The sequence below is a fragment of the Blennius ocellaris genome (genome assembly GCF_963422515.1).
Source record: "Blennius ocellaris genome assembly, chromosome: 1".
In the NCBI taxonomy this organism is placed as follows: Eukaryota; Metazoa; Chordata; class Actinopteri; order Blenniiformes; family Blenniidae; genus Blennius; species Blennius ocellaris.
In genome coordinates this window covers 21,726,034-21,743,091 of record NC_137650.1, presented here as the reverse complement: position 1 = coordinate 21,743,091, position 17,058 = coordinate 21,726,034, and the positions used below count along the sequence as shown (strand labels likewise).

Sequence of the window (17,058 nt, the reverse complement as noted above, 5' to 3'; positions counted from 1 at the left end):
CCAGTCGGCCTGTGCTGCAGGCCCATTCCTGAGAGGCTGCGAGAAGGAAGGTGCAGTTATCCTCAAACCCTGTCTGTCATCCAACAAAACATGAAATTCAAAATCTTTTGGCAGCTCAAAGTTCACCAACAACCCATTGCATGAAAAACACTGCGTGTTTGTGTATGTGTGTGTGTGTGTGTGTGTGTGTGTGAGAGGGAGATAAAGAGGACTTGGGAGAGGAGTGTTTATCTGTATATTGCACATCTCAGCATCTTTCGAGTGCAGAGCACAGTGTCCAGAGTTCATCCTGAACTTCAGCACCATGAAGCTGTTTGTGAGTGCACGGTGGCAGATGGAGGCCCCTTGGTCCGTGTTGTGTTCCCCCTCTGGGGCTGTGTGTCTGGCTCTGGGGTTTCTCTCTCTCTCTCTCTCTCTCTGTGGCGCGGCTCTTTCATGTCAGACGTCACGGTTGCTTTGGCCTTTCCAGCTTCATTAAGGGCTCTGCGGTGTCCGAGTCACTGTGGTGCTTTCTCTCTCGCGGCGGCTCCACTTTGCTGCAGCGCGTCCATGAGGGGGAGCGCATGTAGCCCCCTCTGGGCAGCATAGGATGGTGAGAACCTGTCGACCAAACACACAACTGAAGACGTCAAATTCAAAACCAATTCCGGAGAAGTTGAGTCAGCGTATTCATTATCCAGGAAAACACTAAATCAATTTAACCCCCCCCCAGTGCCAATCAACTGTCAAAACTGATTGTCAGCCTATTTTGAATGTGATGCCTGATGTCGGGAAGGATAGGCTCCACTTTCCACGTGGATGAAGCAGTTTTCAATGACAGGCCAAACACAATACGCATTGGGTGAGACTGTCTCCAAATTGACTTTGGGTGTCAGTCATGTGAGTTGTAAGTTGTATAGAATATGGCTTGATTCAGGTATGAATGGACATGATGGTAAGAACAAAATAAAAAAATTATATATATATATTACAAATTAGAAATGTAACTTAATACAAGAAAATACACCAAGATTTTTCTTGAAACAACATTTCTTGTGGTAGTAATGCAAGTTTTTCTTTTTGTTTTTGTGGCCATTGCTGTGTGAAGCCACTTGGTGGTGTTGTTGACCCTGTGAGAAGACAAAGCAACAGAGGAGATGACTGATGGAATTGTTTTTTTTTTTCCCTGCACATATAAGTCTGATGTTCAGTCTCCAACTGAATGTCATACTCAGTACCTGGCGTGTCTATCTCCCTAAAGACACATCCATATCTTCACATCCATTAGAGGCAGGAAGACAAAGAGAGAGAGCGAAGCAGGGAGAAGAAGAGGCATTGATCTTAGGTGATTGATGGCGTTTCCACTCAATGTTAATGAGAGGAGCGACGGTCTCCTCAGCAGCAGGAGGGAGTCCGCTGCAACATCTGCTGATGACTGCTCATTGTGTGTGAGGGGTTATATAAATGCCTGTCTGAGAGGTGTGCACACCGTTTTTAAGCGGCGTAATTATCTATGCGAGGCACATCTCCTCGAGTGCTTCTATTCACATTTTTTGACACGCCACATTCTGACGTTTATTTATTTATTTATGTTTGCACACAAAATCTGCTTACTACATAAATAGATTTCTTCTCGCTTCTTTTATGTTTCGAGCGCTCTTGCCGTCACCCACAGAGTACCCTTCACAACAGGGGGGGACTGTACTGGACTCCTTACTGTGCAGCTGGCTCGCAGCCATTAGACTCTACATAACACGATGTTTCTGAAACGCTGGATCCCATTGCAGACAACCTGTGATGAAGAAGAAAACGGGTTGCTATAAACATCGAGTTTGTGTTCATATGTGTGCGTGTAGCTTGAAGCCAAACATGCCTCTTTCCACCCATTTAAAGAAAACAATTGTTTCACTTGTGCCTCATACAGCTTGGTTACTGTTTGTGAACCAGGGCAAGTATTCAACAAGCATTAATATACATGTTGTCATTAAAGAGCTTGAAACAACACTAAAGCTGGTGAGCCAAGCTGGAAATTCACACAGATAAAATGCTTGGCAGGTTACTAAAACAACAAAGAAGTTACTTAAAAAAAAACAACAACCCATAACTTCCTTGAATCGTCACTCTTATGTACTGTGGTAACTGTCAGCACTAAAGAGATGAGGGAATCCAGTCTTAATAACCGCTTGGTGTGAAACAAAGTGTGTGTGACATGAGAGTCAGGGGTGCACAATGATGTTTCTCTTCTGTGAAACAGGACTCATCTTCCCATACCTTGAAAATTCCCATAAGTTGGAATTCAAATGATTAAGCAGTCATTACTGACCACATAACATGAGGTACCATAGTACAGCAATATGTCGTCAAGCATGACGAGGCACTAACGTTCATCGGTGGGCTGGAAATACATCATGGGCAAATTGGGTCCCTGGTTTTCTGCTTCACATTGTTCTTTCACATCAACCATTTTTTTTTTCGACTTCAAAACAAATGACAACTCCTCCTACTGCAATGAGAAGAAGCTCACGGAACCAGAAACACAATCACACGACTCTGTGACATCATCACTCGCAACTATGAAACTGTCTCAGGGACAATAAAAGATTGAGGCTGTGCCTCTTGGAGTTCTTCAGGGATGTGGGTAAACTTTATGGTCCATCGGGTTCTTCTGAGCAGAAAAAGAGAGGAAGCTTCCTGGATGTCGACCTTTTGTTCAGTGTCTGTGGAGCAGCACTGGAAAAAGACCTTGAGTTGAACATTAATAACCACGAGGTTTGAGATATTCTGGACTAATGCTGTGAACTACAACTGAGTATCCTCTTCACTGATGATTTAAAATTTCAAAGTAAACAAACAAAAAAAAAAAAAGAGTATTTAAGCTTTAAGCTTTCGATAGTTAAAATTACAAGCAAGAAATGTAAATGAACAATGGGGGGGAAAAAAAGACAGACTAAATCAATCAAATGAAACACAGACATTTAGGAATAATATGCTCGATTCAGACGAATACGTATTTATGGCTTTTGAAGGATCAGCCTGTTACCAGCAGAGTAAAGTGAATTATTTAAGAAGCCACATTTAGCATGAACTCGCTCGCCCATCCTCAGCTCCTCTCTTCTCCTTCTTATAACCTTTTCTTCAACTATATGTGCACTCAGCAGTTTCTCATGGAGCCAAATCCACACAGCATACCCCCCGAAGCTACCTGACCCACATTTGCAAGGCAAACGCTTACAGAAAATAATTTAACTTAGGTCTCACCCTGAAGTCACTGATAGCTTCAAGGACATTTATTATACGTGTCCATTTATCATGCAGCCTGCATTACCTTAGAATCTCTTTACTCATAGAAGTTTATCATGACTTTGTTGCAATAAATATGCCAAAATTCCTGCCGGGCTCAGTGATGAAGAATATTTGAGGGAATCCAGATGAAACAGAACAGCTGGTGCTCACAGCTGAGATTTACACAAGAAGTCGCTCTCTCTATTTCTCTTGCTTGTTTTCCCGTGGAAACACACACAGTGCTTTCACTGTCTGCACAACATCTGCTGGAGACAACAGAAAATCTCTCTTCTGGGTGTAAAGACCAGGGTTTGCAAGATGTTGCTACTTTTATTCTAGTAATACCCCTTGAATTTACAAAAGAACAACATTGAGGAGGAAAACAACTTTAGCACAAAACTTCATGGAAATAACACATATTACACATCCAGATCGACTACCTTTAATCATTTATGTAGTTTGGTAATCACGTGATTTTATTTCATATTTTGAAAGAAAATTTCATCAAGATATGCCCATTAGTTGTTGAGATATCTTGTTAGCAGACAGACAAACAGACAAAACAATCTACAGGTACTAAAAAATTAGATATCAAAATATCACTGGAAAGACATTGATCTTGTTGTTTGAAGGTTAAAATGCAATTGAAAAACAAATTGAAAATCTTAGTTCCTCTCAAATGTTCTGATATTTTGAGATACTCAAAAAAAAAAGTTAGGGTTCTCGATGATGTAATATATTCAAAATATGCGTATATTGAAATGAATATTTGGGTTTGGGAGAAATTAATCTTTTCTCTTTTTTAGTAGTACATATACCTTAAAATCAAAATAGACCTCTTGAACATTATGTTGTTCAGAAGTAATCCAGTAAGGACTGTTAGTTAATAAGATATGTGAAAGTCGTATTATTATTGTTCCATTTTTGACAGACTCACGCTGCATCACTCCCCGTCAAAACCTTCCATGGGATCATTTCAAGACAACTGACATGCTCATTTTCTGGAAGCATCATAAATACCAATTGTGAACAGCAGATTGAGTGGAACCCTACCGGCCAAGAAACACAAAGCTTTATTCTATCTGATGAAACATTACAAAGTTTGATGTAAATATTTCTTCTACAAGCACAATCTTTTGTTCTGCATAAGAAGGTGGGAGGATGAGCTTGATTTCACAGTTTGATCCACAGTGTTTCTCTTACATTCAATTCAGTCCTAAAATTGAGTGTTATAATAAGAAACGCACACCAATTAAACATGATTTCATCTCAAAAACTAAAAGTAAACAAATCTTGCCGTATGAAATTGTGGGAGGCCTGCCACTCCTGTGGAAACAATTAATCCATAGTCATTCTAGTGGCTGCATCTACAGTATCTCAAATTGGTTCTCTTCCTTTGTTCAATCTGTATCTATAGCAGAAATAGGAGAGCGACTGAAACTAAGTCACCAAGAAAAAGGTGTTTAAAGTGTAAGAGATAACTGGCACGTTAAAGAAAGTTGCAGTAGAAAATGACATTTCTGAGCTGTTTGCCTCAACTTATCAAAGGAATCTGATGGTGAACGCAGCAGAGCACTGAGAAGCTGAAGATTAGTCTAAAAACAGCACTTTAAACTTTATCTGTGTCTCAGAGTTGTCTTTTTTTGACTGACTGTCAAATATTAGGCTGCATACGTCACGTGCTAATATAATTTACAGCAATGTCTTGTATGTATATACACACACATATACAGTGTGTGTGTGTGTGTGTATATATATATATATATATACACACACACACACACACACACACACACACACACACACACACACACACACACACACACACACACACACACACACACACACACACAATTGAATGAGGTTGCATGAGGTTGCATGAGGCTCGGTGGGCATGTGGAGAGGTGGAAGTATCAGAGGAGCAAGTTCACTGCTCGGACACAGTGTGAAGCTCATAGGCCATTATTACAACATCACAAACATTTAATGCTTTCCCTTTGCAAATTGTGAAAAATACAGCAAACTTGTTGTTTTTTTCCTACCTCTCTACCTGCAGCTGTGACACACTGTGAACTGTGTCACCTCTTTAATATGCGCAGGACTCTTCTCCTGGGTTTCAGTACTTTGGCTACAATGTGATGGGAATGGTGCAGTCCCAGCTCAGAGCAACACGGTTTGCTTTTGTTTGTTCACCACTGCAATTTAAAGGTTTTAATCTGAACATTTTCATAATCTGAATGATCTGTATATAAATAAAAAAAAGCTTTGCAAATAAAAAAAAATTACAAAGATATTCAAGTACCAATTTCAGTTTATGTGCCGTTTAGATTTGATAAAGTAAGAAAAAAATGTTGATGATGGTTTAATGAAGGAGCCACATGATAATCAGTTCATGATCAGTAATCTTAAAAGTCATCATACCATAAAAGGCACGTTTTGTCCCCCCTAAATATGTCACACGTTCCAACAACAGAAATAAAAGGATGAGATCACAGACATTATCAACTTCCTCCTTTCAAAGTGCTTGTTTCCTTCTTCTTCACTCACCAATTAAACAAACAGATCAGTAGAAAAATGGGGCAAAATTTTTCAAACATTGCACTGTTTAAAAAAAACAAAAACCATACCAGCATATCTATAAGCTGAAGACTGGAACATCACATGTCTTGCGAGTTGGGACAAAATTATTGTGGGACTGGAGAGACTAAGTATTTAGACCCTGTGTTTATAAAGTCAACTATTTTCAATTGAATCGCTGTTGTGCCACTGCATAATGCATATTTGGAACATGCATGGGTTGTTTTGATATTTTCCCTACAATCCAGTAGTGTTTCGGGTTATTCATGTCTGAGTGTTGTGCTTGTTTTACCTGCAGGAGATTCATTGTGGTTTTCTTCATCAGAATCTGCAAAAACTTCTGCCAGTTCCTGGTCAGACATGTCAGTCAGCTCGGTCAGATCCAGAAGGTCAAAGTGCACTTCTAATGAAGACACACTACTGAGTGGTTCTGTGAGACAAAGAGAGAAAACACAGCTTAAGTCTGGAGGAAAACTGTGAGACTTAAAATGTCCACTCGTTTTTGCTGACGGGGCTTCTTTAAATGAAGCGAGAGATAAAACTGCAGATATTTTCAGTAGGTCAAGTTCGTCGCTCATGAATCTCTTTTGTGCTCCTAATCAGATCAATACCTGGCTCTTGCAGTGCTGTGGTATAATCAATTTCATTTTTACTCCCTCATCCACTCTTGTCAGTGTATCGCTTGTGGAGTACTCTCTACTTCAGAAATATTCAACACACTGGAAGATTTCTTGAATCCTCCTCTGAGCGTCTGAGTGCCTGGTGACCGTCTCGCTTTCAGTGTGACGCCTGTGTGTCGACACAGGCGCCGACTGAAGAATTGAAACAGGAGCTCAGTAGAGGTGAAAATAGCCAGTTCTTCAATGCACTGCGATCTCCATTTTTCTCCCGGGTGTGTTGCACCTGTTCATTTCGAGACAAGCTTGTGATTCTGTAGCAGGCAGGACGCTGCTACGCCACTGCTGCACAACTCAAGGTCAGATTCACAAGCGCTGTGCACCAGTGAGCCTGCATCACAATCAGGTAGTCCATAAAGATGAGATTTCAATGGACTGTCAGTACCATTGGATTTATTGGATTTATATTTAAAGAAAGAAAACAAACTCGTCAGGAAAAACAATTCAGTCTAATTGAGCTGCAGAAATCATCCTTTATAGCACAAAGCAGGTCCGGAGACGACTCTGAGGCAGATGGATGCACGCTTGAATCAGTGGCTACCACCCTGCCACACAAAGAGAAGCTTGAAACGCACCATTGTTTGTGGGCGCGACTTTGCGTCGAAAATGACGGGTGGCACGACAGGTTGAAAGCTGTTATTATGCCGTGTTGTTTTCACGCTGTTCTGCAGGCTGTTTAAGGCTGAAGGAGCAGAAATCCCGCTGCTCTTTGTCTACTGCTACATTTAATTCCCCGCATCATCCTCCTGATAGGGCACACATTGATTTACAGACGACCATTTATCATGCTGAGGCAGCGTCCGGTCATTGTGCCATGTTTCAAATATATCAACAGCAGAAATGCCGCAAGGAATGAAAAATAAAGGCAACGTGCCGAAGAAATGGGAAATTCAGTATGCAAAAGTATTATTTGAAGTCTGAAGATGTGGTACTTCATCAAAAGGTTGAAAAAAAAAAAGGATCCAAAGGTTCACCATTCACCACTGTCTCAGTTGCTTCATATCTAAAGCTTTGGAAAAGTTCCCCACTGGTAATCAATGGGGAATTAGTGCTTTATGCAATTATTGATTTGTGGACTAATTTTAAACTTGTCATTTTCACTCCTTTCACATTGCTTCATGAGTGTGGGCATAAACAATATTTTCTGCAGCAGCAGCTTCTTGCTCTTATCGGTGTTCTTGATCCCCCTTTTGGGAGGAAACAAGAAACGAGAGGCAGTGAAACGGAGGAAACTGTGGGGGAGGAGGTGATGAGAAAAGAGGGAGACGCAAGATGATGGGAGGAGTGGGAGGTAAGAAGCTAAATCCAAAACAAAAAAAAGGGTGACTGGAGGAGAGACAAAGTAGATGAGACTGAGGCATTATGTGAAACCAAACGCTCCCTCCCTCTATGTTCTGCCATTATCTTCACTTGGTTGCGAGGTTTTTCCCATTTCGCTGCACTTTTTTTTGTTTTTTAAAACCATCCCTCCCTCCCTCTTTCTCTCCCTTCCACACCCTTTCTCCTTAAATAATTGATCAATGCATTTTCAATCCCGGGCAGACGCTCTGAAACAGCCGCCTTCGTCTCGAAAGCCAATCAGTGAAGCTCTGAGACGAGGGGACGACTGACAACTGAGAATACATGCTGGGGGAAAATTGAGGGGGTTTTTGTGCCTGAAGCAAATGGAAAGACAAGCACCTTTTTCTGCAGAATGTGTATGCACACCATGAAGTCATATCGTTGTGTTCCGTTTTAAGCGTGCACTCAATGCTTCAGCCGGCTTTATGTCTTTGTAGTGAATGGGTGTGAAATAAAGGTTTCAGAGAGAAGTAATGTAGTTTAAGACCGCCAGCCACAGATTGACGACAACTGCTTGCGTATTGTCGAAAAATTATTTTCTCTTTGATCTCCTTTCCTCTTTCAGCATATAGACGAGTTCTTTTCATTCGGTCATCAACTACAAATAAGTAGGAAGAATGGGTAAAATGGGATTGAATTTGCGACGAGGGATAAGGGAACAGGAAGGATGCGCCTTGCATGTTAAATCTGCATAATCCCCTCCTTCTCTAGCCAATCTGAGCTCTGAGGTCATCAGTTCAGACTGAGCAGATTGCAATGATGGCTCGGCTCTGATAGAGAGCATATCCTTGAAACGAGGCTCGTCTTCTGAGGAACATCAACAAGCAAAGCAAAAAAATGGAGGAACTGACGACACTGTATTTTTGCGTTCGTATAGTTGCGTTAGTTTGCGTGAGCTATTTTCAGATAAACTAATTCACATGTGCTACTCTACTTTTTAAACCCGGCCATGTTATTTTCTATTTGCTTTTATTTTTATGTAAGAAACTGCACACAGCAAAGTAGTGCTTTAATGGAAAAGTATTCGTTCAACACTTGGTAAGCACATTTTTCCCAATTCATTATGGCATATAGGTGTCAATTCACCTGCCAGTGGCAACTGTATGCAAATGACTTTTTATTTACTACTTTTAGTTCATATATATATATATATATATATATATATATATATATATATATATATATATATATATATATATATATATATATATATATATATATATATATATATATATATATATATAATAGCAGAATTTTTAGATTGACAAAACTCTAAATGTTTCACTTCGCTCTAGTTCAAGCAAGAACAAATGCATGCAGACGTCTTTTTTTAACAAAAGTTATGAGTCAACAAGAATGTCTGTATAAAGATGTGTAATCTGAAATCCTTTTTGTTTCTCTTCAAACCAACGTTGATAAAAGCCTGTCAGTTCTCAGACAGCCTGAGCTGTGTGCATGTTTTTGTTAACTCCCCCTCACAGTATGTATTTTATGCGTGTGGTATTTTGGTGGCAATTAGAGAGTTATCAGAACAGTACGAACCCCAGTGGACACATTTAGAACATTACTGCATTTTTTTTCCCCCGTCTGGCCAGACTGAACCCTCTGGCAGGCCATATGTTTCACATCGCTGCATTATGCTAATTGCCAGAGAAGGAGAAGGAAGAAACAATAACTTTGAATTCTACTTCTGTGAGACCTCCAGATTGCTTTACAGGGAACTCATTGAAATGCATGGAAACTGAATTGTGTTACTCCCGTGTGGATTTTTGTGATTTTGTATTTTTTGCACGTCGGTCTTAATAAAAACAATTAGCGAGATAGCATTTCTAAATAATGAAATCTGTTGTATAATGTCCAGTTGTCATCGTCTATTCAATAGTAAGTTCAACAGTTTATTCAATTAGGTAAATTTGTTAGTTTTGAAGAAACAGGAAGAAATTCAGAAGTAAAGAAAATATGGTCTGGGATGCCTGATGAGGGCAAATGCTAAGAGCATGAACTGAGTCGCCATACATTTTTAATGGATGATTTCCTCTCATCTACCTCAAATACAGTTTGTTTACAGTTTAAAAAAAAAAAGGTTCCCATTCATCTTTGCCTCTAACAGCACAGCATGTTGCTCTTTTTCTGATGTTCAGTTTCTGCATAGTAAATGACAGCTTGCTCTTTTCAGGGAAATTAAAATGAATTTATTCTTATGCTAGGTTGTTTTGCTCCAGTCTTGACCTAAAAATTAAAGTTACAACTGGTTCAGAAGCTACTGCAGTCCATTTTTCAGACACAAAAAGGGGGAATTTCTTTCTTTGTTACAACGATCAAAGCTGAAATTTGGCTTTGTTAGCACTGCGTACATTGTCTTAAAATACATCTTGCCTCAGAATTGACTGTAACCCTTTACTTCTATTTCCACATACTATTATGACAAATCAGGTACATGGCCAGATACGGGTTCACAATGAATCATAGAAAGACATTTCCTCCGAATGAGCTGTCTCGCTGAAAAACTGTTCAGTTAGTGAAGCATATAAAAGCTGCCTTGTCACCCGTGTAGCCCCGTTTCTGTGCTCCTGTGCCCGGGGAGTCTGGCACGTACAGGGAAGCCTCTGTAGGGGACGGATGCACAATGAGACCTTTCAGTCGACTGTGGAGCAGAGATCTTTGAGAATGTGGCATCAGAATACCTTTCATAGGCAGCGAATATTCAAAGGGATTCAGAAAACCCGTACTGTAATTACCTGTACTGTGCTTAAATAAATACAAAGTTATATGGGATGAAAATGTGTAATTGAGATTTAAGAGGTTATCTGTTATGTGAGAGCAAATCCTCCTGAATCAACCGAGAACTGATTACTGATACGACTCTCTTAACACAATAGGAAATCCTCTTTCCTTATCTTGTTCCTCAGTGAAATCTCTTGTTATCGATCCAAGTTTCTTGCTCGAGGCATTTCCCACCTATAATCAGCCATTAACACTTCCTCACTGCCAATAAATATTCATCACCATTTCACATCCTTAACGGCTCCCTCTCTTCACATTGTGGCCAGTACTCACGTCTCTTCTCACTGATGTGCAGCAGGCTCGCAGTGTGTCCCGACAGGCTGCCCTCGTCCTCCCCGGGTGAGTGCTGGAACAGCTCCTTGGACAGGTCTCCTGAGCTGGAGGGCTTCAGCAGCTTCTGGATGTCTTTGTTGGGCTCTGTCATCACAAATAGAAAGACAATGAGCAAACGCGGCGAAAAGCAAAGATACTGATCAGACAATTTTAGATTGCTAATAGAAAATGACATCGGATATGGAAACTCATTGCTCTATCACATCCAATGTATTATTGCACTGTTTGAGAGAGAGAGAGAGAGAGAGAGAGAGAGAGAGAGAGAGAGAGAGAGAGAGAGAGAGAGAGAGAGAGAGAGAGAGATGAAAGGATTATAGAGATTTCCCAAAATTAAAGAACTCAGGGTTTGTTTATCACTCATGTTTAGTGATAATCGTCCTCCTCGTATCAGAACACTTTCATAATCTCAGGGGGAAATGATCAAACTTCTGTTATGCGCTTTGCAGACACCAGACCAAACTGAATCCCCATCACCTCACAAACATTAGTCATCCCAGTCGCATGGCATTTTATGACACGATACAACCATTCAACAGATACTCATGACAGATGGTTATCTTTGGTCAGTGAGCAGTTTTCATTCCATTTCAAACCCACTGGACATTGTTCCGGTCGACACTGAGTGAAAAGTAGGGTATACCTTGTTGGGTAGAAGCACCTCGAAATGACTGTGTTGTATTTGGTACTATATATAAATAAAGTTGAATTGAATTGAATAGATGAGTCCATTACAGGGCTAATACAGAAAGACATACAATCACCAGACACACACACCTAAAGCCTACCGGGAGTGGGGATTTTTTTTTTGTATGGGGAGGTTAGATTGATTAATGTTTTAGTTATGGTTAAAAACACATTTCTCATTTCTATAGTAATACATTTTTGTGCAGGTTTTTGTGCATGTGGAAACGTTTGCAGGGAGCTGCACTATTTATGTTTTTGCATTTCTATTTTTAAAAATGACATTGAAATGGCTGCTTGTGGTTTTCAGTCAAGCAGCTGAAAAACATCCCAAACATCTATTCAAAAATACTTCACAGTGGGTATCAACAAAGACTGAAAATAGAAGATGCTTAAGATAGCATCCCCTCATGTATGGGAGAATGCTTAAACTGACTTAGTAAACCTGATCAATGTTATCCTGTTTAACATGGCTGAAAACACACTGCAATCTGATTCACGTCTTTCTGGAACATGGACAGAGCACACAGAAGTTATGTGTACTTTGAATGTGTCCTTTAGCTATAGCCAGTAACTAAAAAAAAGTACATTTTGATGTGCGAAACTGACAGTTGTGAGTAAAGTGCAATGTTTCGTAGAAATTATGGCAGAGAGAACTTATTACATGATACCATGCAGGGCTGGTGCACTATAGTGTAGGAGATTCCGCAGCTTCCCCATGAGCTTCACCAGATGGCTGATACATTTACACTTGCAGTATGTTCACACACTGTTGAATTTCTTCTTTCAGATGATCATTGTACCACAGCTGAGGCGAAAGCTGAACATAATGGATTGTGGTTACACCCTGAAAAGCACAGAGCTCATTGCCTGCTATTGATTGATTTCCCTCGCGAGGAGCCACACAAACCGAAAGACGATAGCTTTACATCTGCTGTTATAATGAAATGTTTGTTCAATATTTAGACTGTCCACCAATAGCTACGGTTTCCAATTCCCATCGTTGTCTACGGCACGTTTTCACTGTTTTGATTAATTTATCCATCATGAACTGGAAGATGGAAGTAACCAATTACAAGTACTCATTGTCATCGAGTAATATTTTTGGGTGCATATACCTTTTTCAGGTACATGATTTTCCTTATACACTAGAAACTAAATACACTAAAAATACACTTTCATGTTTGGTTGAAAAATATGATTTGAATGTATACATTTCATCTTGGTAAATCTGGGTTAAAGAGTCATTGATTGCAGTGGGCTGCACAGCTGGTATACCGATTATTCTAAATAACTCAAAATAGTGCTTTAACTTGCCCGTAGGAGTGCATGTGTCTGACTCATGGTTTGCCCTGTGAGAGACTGATGACCTGTCCAAGATGGAGCCTGCTTTCTCCCACAGACAGCTGTGGACGACTCCGGCGAACTGCAGCCATGAAGTGAATAGACCGTTATAGAGGATGGAGGAAAATTGGCATAGTTTAATGCATTTCCTTTAATAGAAGACATGGATGGGCAGGAGGGCTACTTTGTATTTTTGGAGTATTCTTTTTTTTCATACCATCAGTACAATCACTCATACCAGGGTGATTTAGGAAATGAAGTAATGCTTGTACTCGAGTACAAATCTCCAGTACTATATCCATCTCTGATTATCAGAGGTTGTTTTTGAAGTCGCAGTGAATTTAAAAAGCACCTTTCAGTGTATTAGTCATCCACGTGTAGGCCTATGTCTATATAAGCTATAGATATGTATAATATCTACAATACTATGTGGAGGTAAATAACGCTAAACGTGAACGTGAGTGTGTGTGGCTGTTTGTCTCTGTATGTTTGCTCTGTGACCTGTCCAGGGTGTGTCCTGCCCCTCGATGGATGGATGGATGGATGGATGGATGGATGGATGGATGGATGGATGGATGGATATAACATAAAAATGGAATCCAAAAGTCTTAATGTCGCCTGTGTTTTTGTGCGTCTTTGTATATCCTCACTTACTTTGCATTTGTCACAATGTTAATCAAGGACAGAGAAAAAGACTTTCAGAAAGTCACAGAGTTATCCAAGTGTGGAAGGAGACAGGTTTACACAGATGGCCCGATCTCGCCACCACCTGCTGAGCGAGCGTCGGAGAAACGTGTAAATAATGAGAATTAAGTTACAGCTGGCAAAAGACAGCATGTTATTATAAATGTAGCCTTTTCAGAATGTGGCTGACCCCCATCTTGAGCTGTCAGCTGTGACTGCTTGTGAATCAGCTCACCCCTAGACAGGCAGGCAGATGGAGCAGGACTCAGAAAACAAATGATAAGACAACAACGATGTAGTGCGTCATCGTCAAAAGTGGAGTCAAATTCAGCATCTTCGTCTACTAAGTCACTGGAGGTTTGAGCGCCTGACATGCTCTCTTGAAACCTTTTTCTCAAGGTCATTTTGCTTGATGAATTCTATCTGCCCTCTATCCTATCTGAGATGTATTTGGCAGCATTCTCTACAGCGGGGACTGCATGATCTTAAACATGCAGCTCCCTGGCCAAATCCAAAGGTTAAAATGCATCCTGCAGGATGACCTTGAAAAGTGTAAAAAAAATAAAGATGTTAACAGCGATTTTTCAATAAAAGTAATTTCTGTTCCTATTTTTTTTCTCCAGTTGGGCGTTACACTGTCTCAGTCACACCACGCACAAGAATTGAACACCAGATAGCAGCAATGATTGTAATAGTGAGATCAGTGATACAGCGCTGAAATATAACAATCTTAAAAATGTCATAAGCATTAAAGTCGAATTATGAGGGTGAGTTTGTGAATAACATGCATGCAGAAAGTTACAGAGAACTGATGTACTCTCACTCACATCTAAAGGGAAACACTGTGATAGATAAGAAATTTCTGGCTGCTTAGACTTTTTAAAAACTCTGTTAAAAGTAAAGATTTAAAGGATGTATTCATTTGATGTTTTATTAATTGTTTTTTTTTTTTCATAAAAGCAAATGTCCTGTGTTATTTTATGTTGAGAGGGCACTCCATCACTGTGCACCAGGGATGATGAAAATTAAATAAAAAAGGATGAGAAATAGTAAACTCCAGAATGACTCTCTTGTCTATTTCCCCCCCCTTTTTTGCAATAATTGAAATTCTCACACCCTTTGAACAGGGGTGAAACTGTTTCATCTCCTCTCACAACCTCACTGTTAAAAGACACCTGTATTTGGCACACTCCTGGTCATTATCGTAATAAAATTTCTCCCTATCGAGAAAACTATGTCTGAATTCACCATGTGCAAGTGATACTGGTCATCAGCATGCAAAGGCAGGCCACATCACTAGTGCTGCAGGAAAAAGCTATAAGTACTGTAAATACGACCAGCATCTGCTGAATTTGCAAATTATAGCAGCTGAAGAGCCACTAGTTGAGCCTTTACAATAGAGAAGGAATGCAACATTGCAATAGTAGTTGAATGCAGTGCACAGGCTCAAAGGCAAACAATGCATTTTATAGTGACTCGCTACCAAATACTGCTCCGGCCGACTTTGAGCATGAAAAATATTTTTTCGCTTACCAAATCAAACCTGATCAACAGAAATGTGGATGTGTGCATATATATAACATATATATCCCCCCACATAGCTTAAACATGATCTGTTTTCATGAGCATACAGTTCAGTGGCACTGACACATGGTGTCATGCAGCATAAGCATCTCTGTACTGCCTTTACATAAAGGCCATTTGCATCCACTATATTGTTTTATAGGTTGGAGTCAAGCTTTTTGCACGATTGACCTCAACAGTGCATATAAAAAGGTCTTCACTTGAATTAAACATGAAGCTTGAATGCAGCAATGTACCCACCACAACTACAACAATCACAGAATGTTATAGTTATATATTCAAAATATTTAAAATGAATAACTAAAAAAAAAAAAAAAGATTCACCAAACAATGAGGGTCGTTATAGTTCAGTCACTTAGCAAATCCGCAGTTGGGAAAAAAAACAACATATATGTATGTAGAGAGGAGGCAGGCAAATTATGTTCAGGATAACTCCTTTAATGTAAAAAGAAAACAGAAAACAAAAATAGACACACTCTATACAACAACTGTGATCAATGCTCAGACATGTGAAAAAGAAAGAATAGAAAATGGCTCTTACCTGGGCTCCCTGCCCCTCCCTGTGCCTCCATGCAGCTCAGTCGAGTGTCCTGCTGTTCACCACGCCAGCATCGGAGAGTGGAAGAAACAAATGGGGAGTAAAAGGGAGAGGCAACGGGAGTGCGCGCGCGTGTGCGTGTGCGTGCGTGTGCGTATCTATAAGTGTAAGTGTGTGTGTGTGTGCGCGCGCGCATGTAAGGGTAGGGGTGGAGTGGATGGCCCTAAACCGTGAAGTGACTGTGTTCCTCCTTTTTGTCTGCTGCCGTTCTGGATTCCCCAAACTGGTGATAGTGGTTGATCCTCTGGCTCGGTCCACCTGCCCTCCTCTCTGCCATCAGGGCTGCACTGTCTCCGCCACGGAGGGAGGGAGGTCTGGGAACAGCGACATCGCAGCGCATTTCTAAGCCACTTGGTTTGGTGAACGCAGCATTGTGCAGGCTTGGCTTGGTATGTACAGAATACACAGAGAGAGATCCAGAGCAAGAGAGAAAGAGAAAGAGAAAGAGAGGGAGGGATGGGGGGGTGGGGGGCTGAGCTGGCTGCCTGCCCAGAGAGAGAGAGAGAGAGAGCGAGAGGGGGGTGTCAGGGTTGTGGACCACTGGAGGGAGGAAAGTGCGTGCGTGTGTGTGTGTGTGTGTGTGTGTGTGTGTCAGACTGCTGAATGGGTGCCCCAGTGTTGAATGGGTGTGCATGTGTGTGTCAATGTTGCTTCACTGTTTGTCGATATTTCTAATCGCAAATTGCTAAACCTGACAAACTGGCCACATGATCCCAAGTACAATCCACTTATAAAATTGCAAAAGTGGCAAGACCTTTGATTGAAGAAGATAGAAGGCATGGATTTCCATACCCCCTGAAAGGCATGAAATGGTGTTTCTTTCTCCTGGGATGAACATGGTTCTATAGTAGAGCCCCCCCCCTCTAGCGGCAGGACTTGATATTTTCAGGGAGTGGTGCGGTGGTGTTTTTGTTTATCATGTCACAAAAAACAAAACAAAAAGAAAACCCAAGAGGAAAACAGTAAAGCACCGGCAAAATGAGTTCATAGCGCCTCCTCTTTACCTGCATCTATAAAAGTAAATCAAAGTCAATTAAACCCTTCTGTAGTAGAAAAAGAATAATTTCTACAACACAAATGGTCCAGAGAACAGGCAAAGCTGACCGAATGACTTTACTGATGTCAAAACACTCAAACAAAGCAGGTGTAACTATAAGCTGCACACTGGGTTGTAACGGGGAAACAAATATCAGA

General features: G+C 40.6%; 1 protein-coding gene across 1 annotated transcript; it reads right to left on the bottom strand.

The window, feature by feature from the left end:
* Positions 1 to 445: 445 nt before the first annotated feature.
* On the bottom strand, positions 446 to 15,838 carry dbndd1 (dysbindin domain containing 1; the record flags this gene model as incomplete). The annotated part of the gene is made up of 4 exons (XM_080494651.1): positions 446 to 600; positions 6,131 to 6,268; positions 10,914 to 11,057; positions 15,808 to 15,838. 4 exons carry the CDS (start codon positions 15,836 to 15,838, stop codon positions 446 to 448), a joined length of 468 nt encoding a protein of 155 aa, XP_080350777.1.
* Positions 15,839 to 17,058: the final 1,220 nt, after the last annotated feature.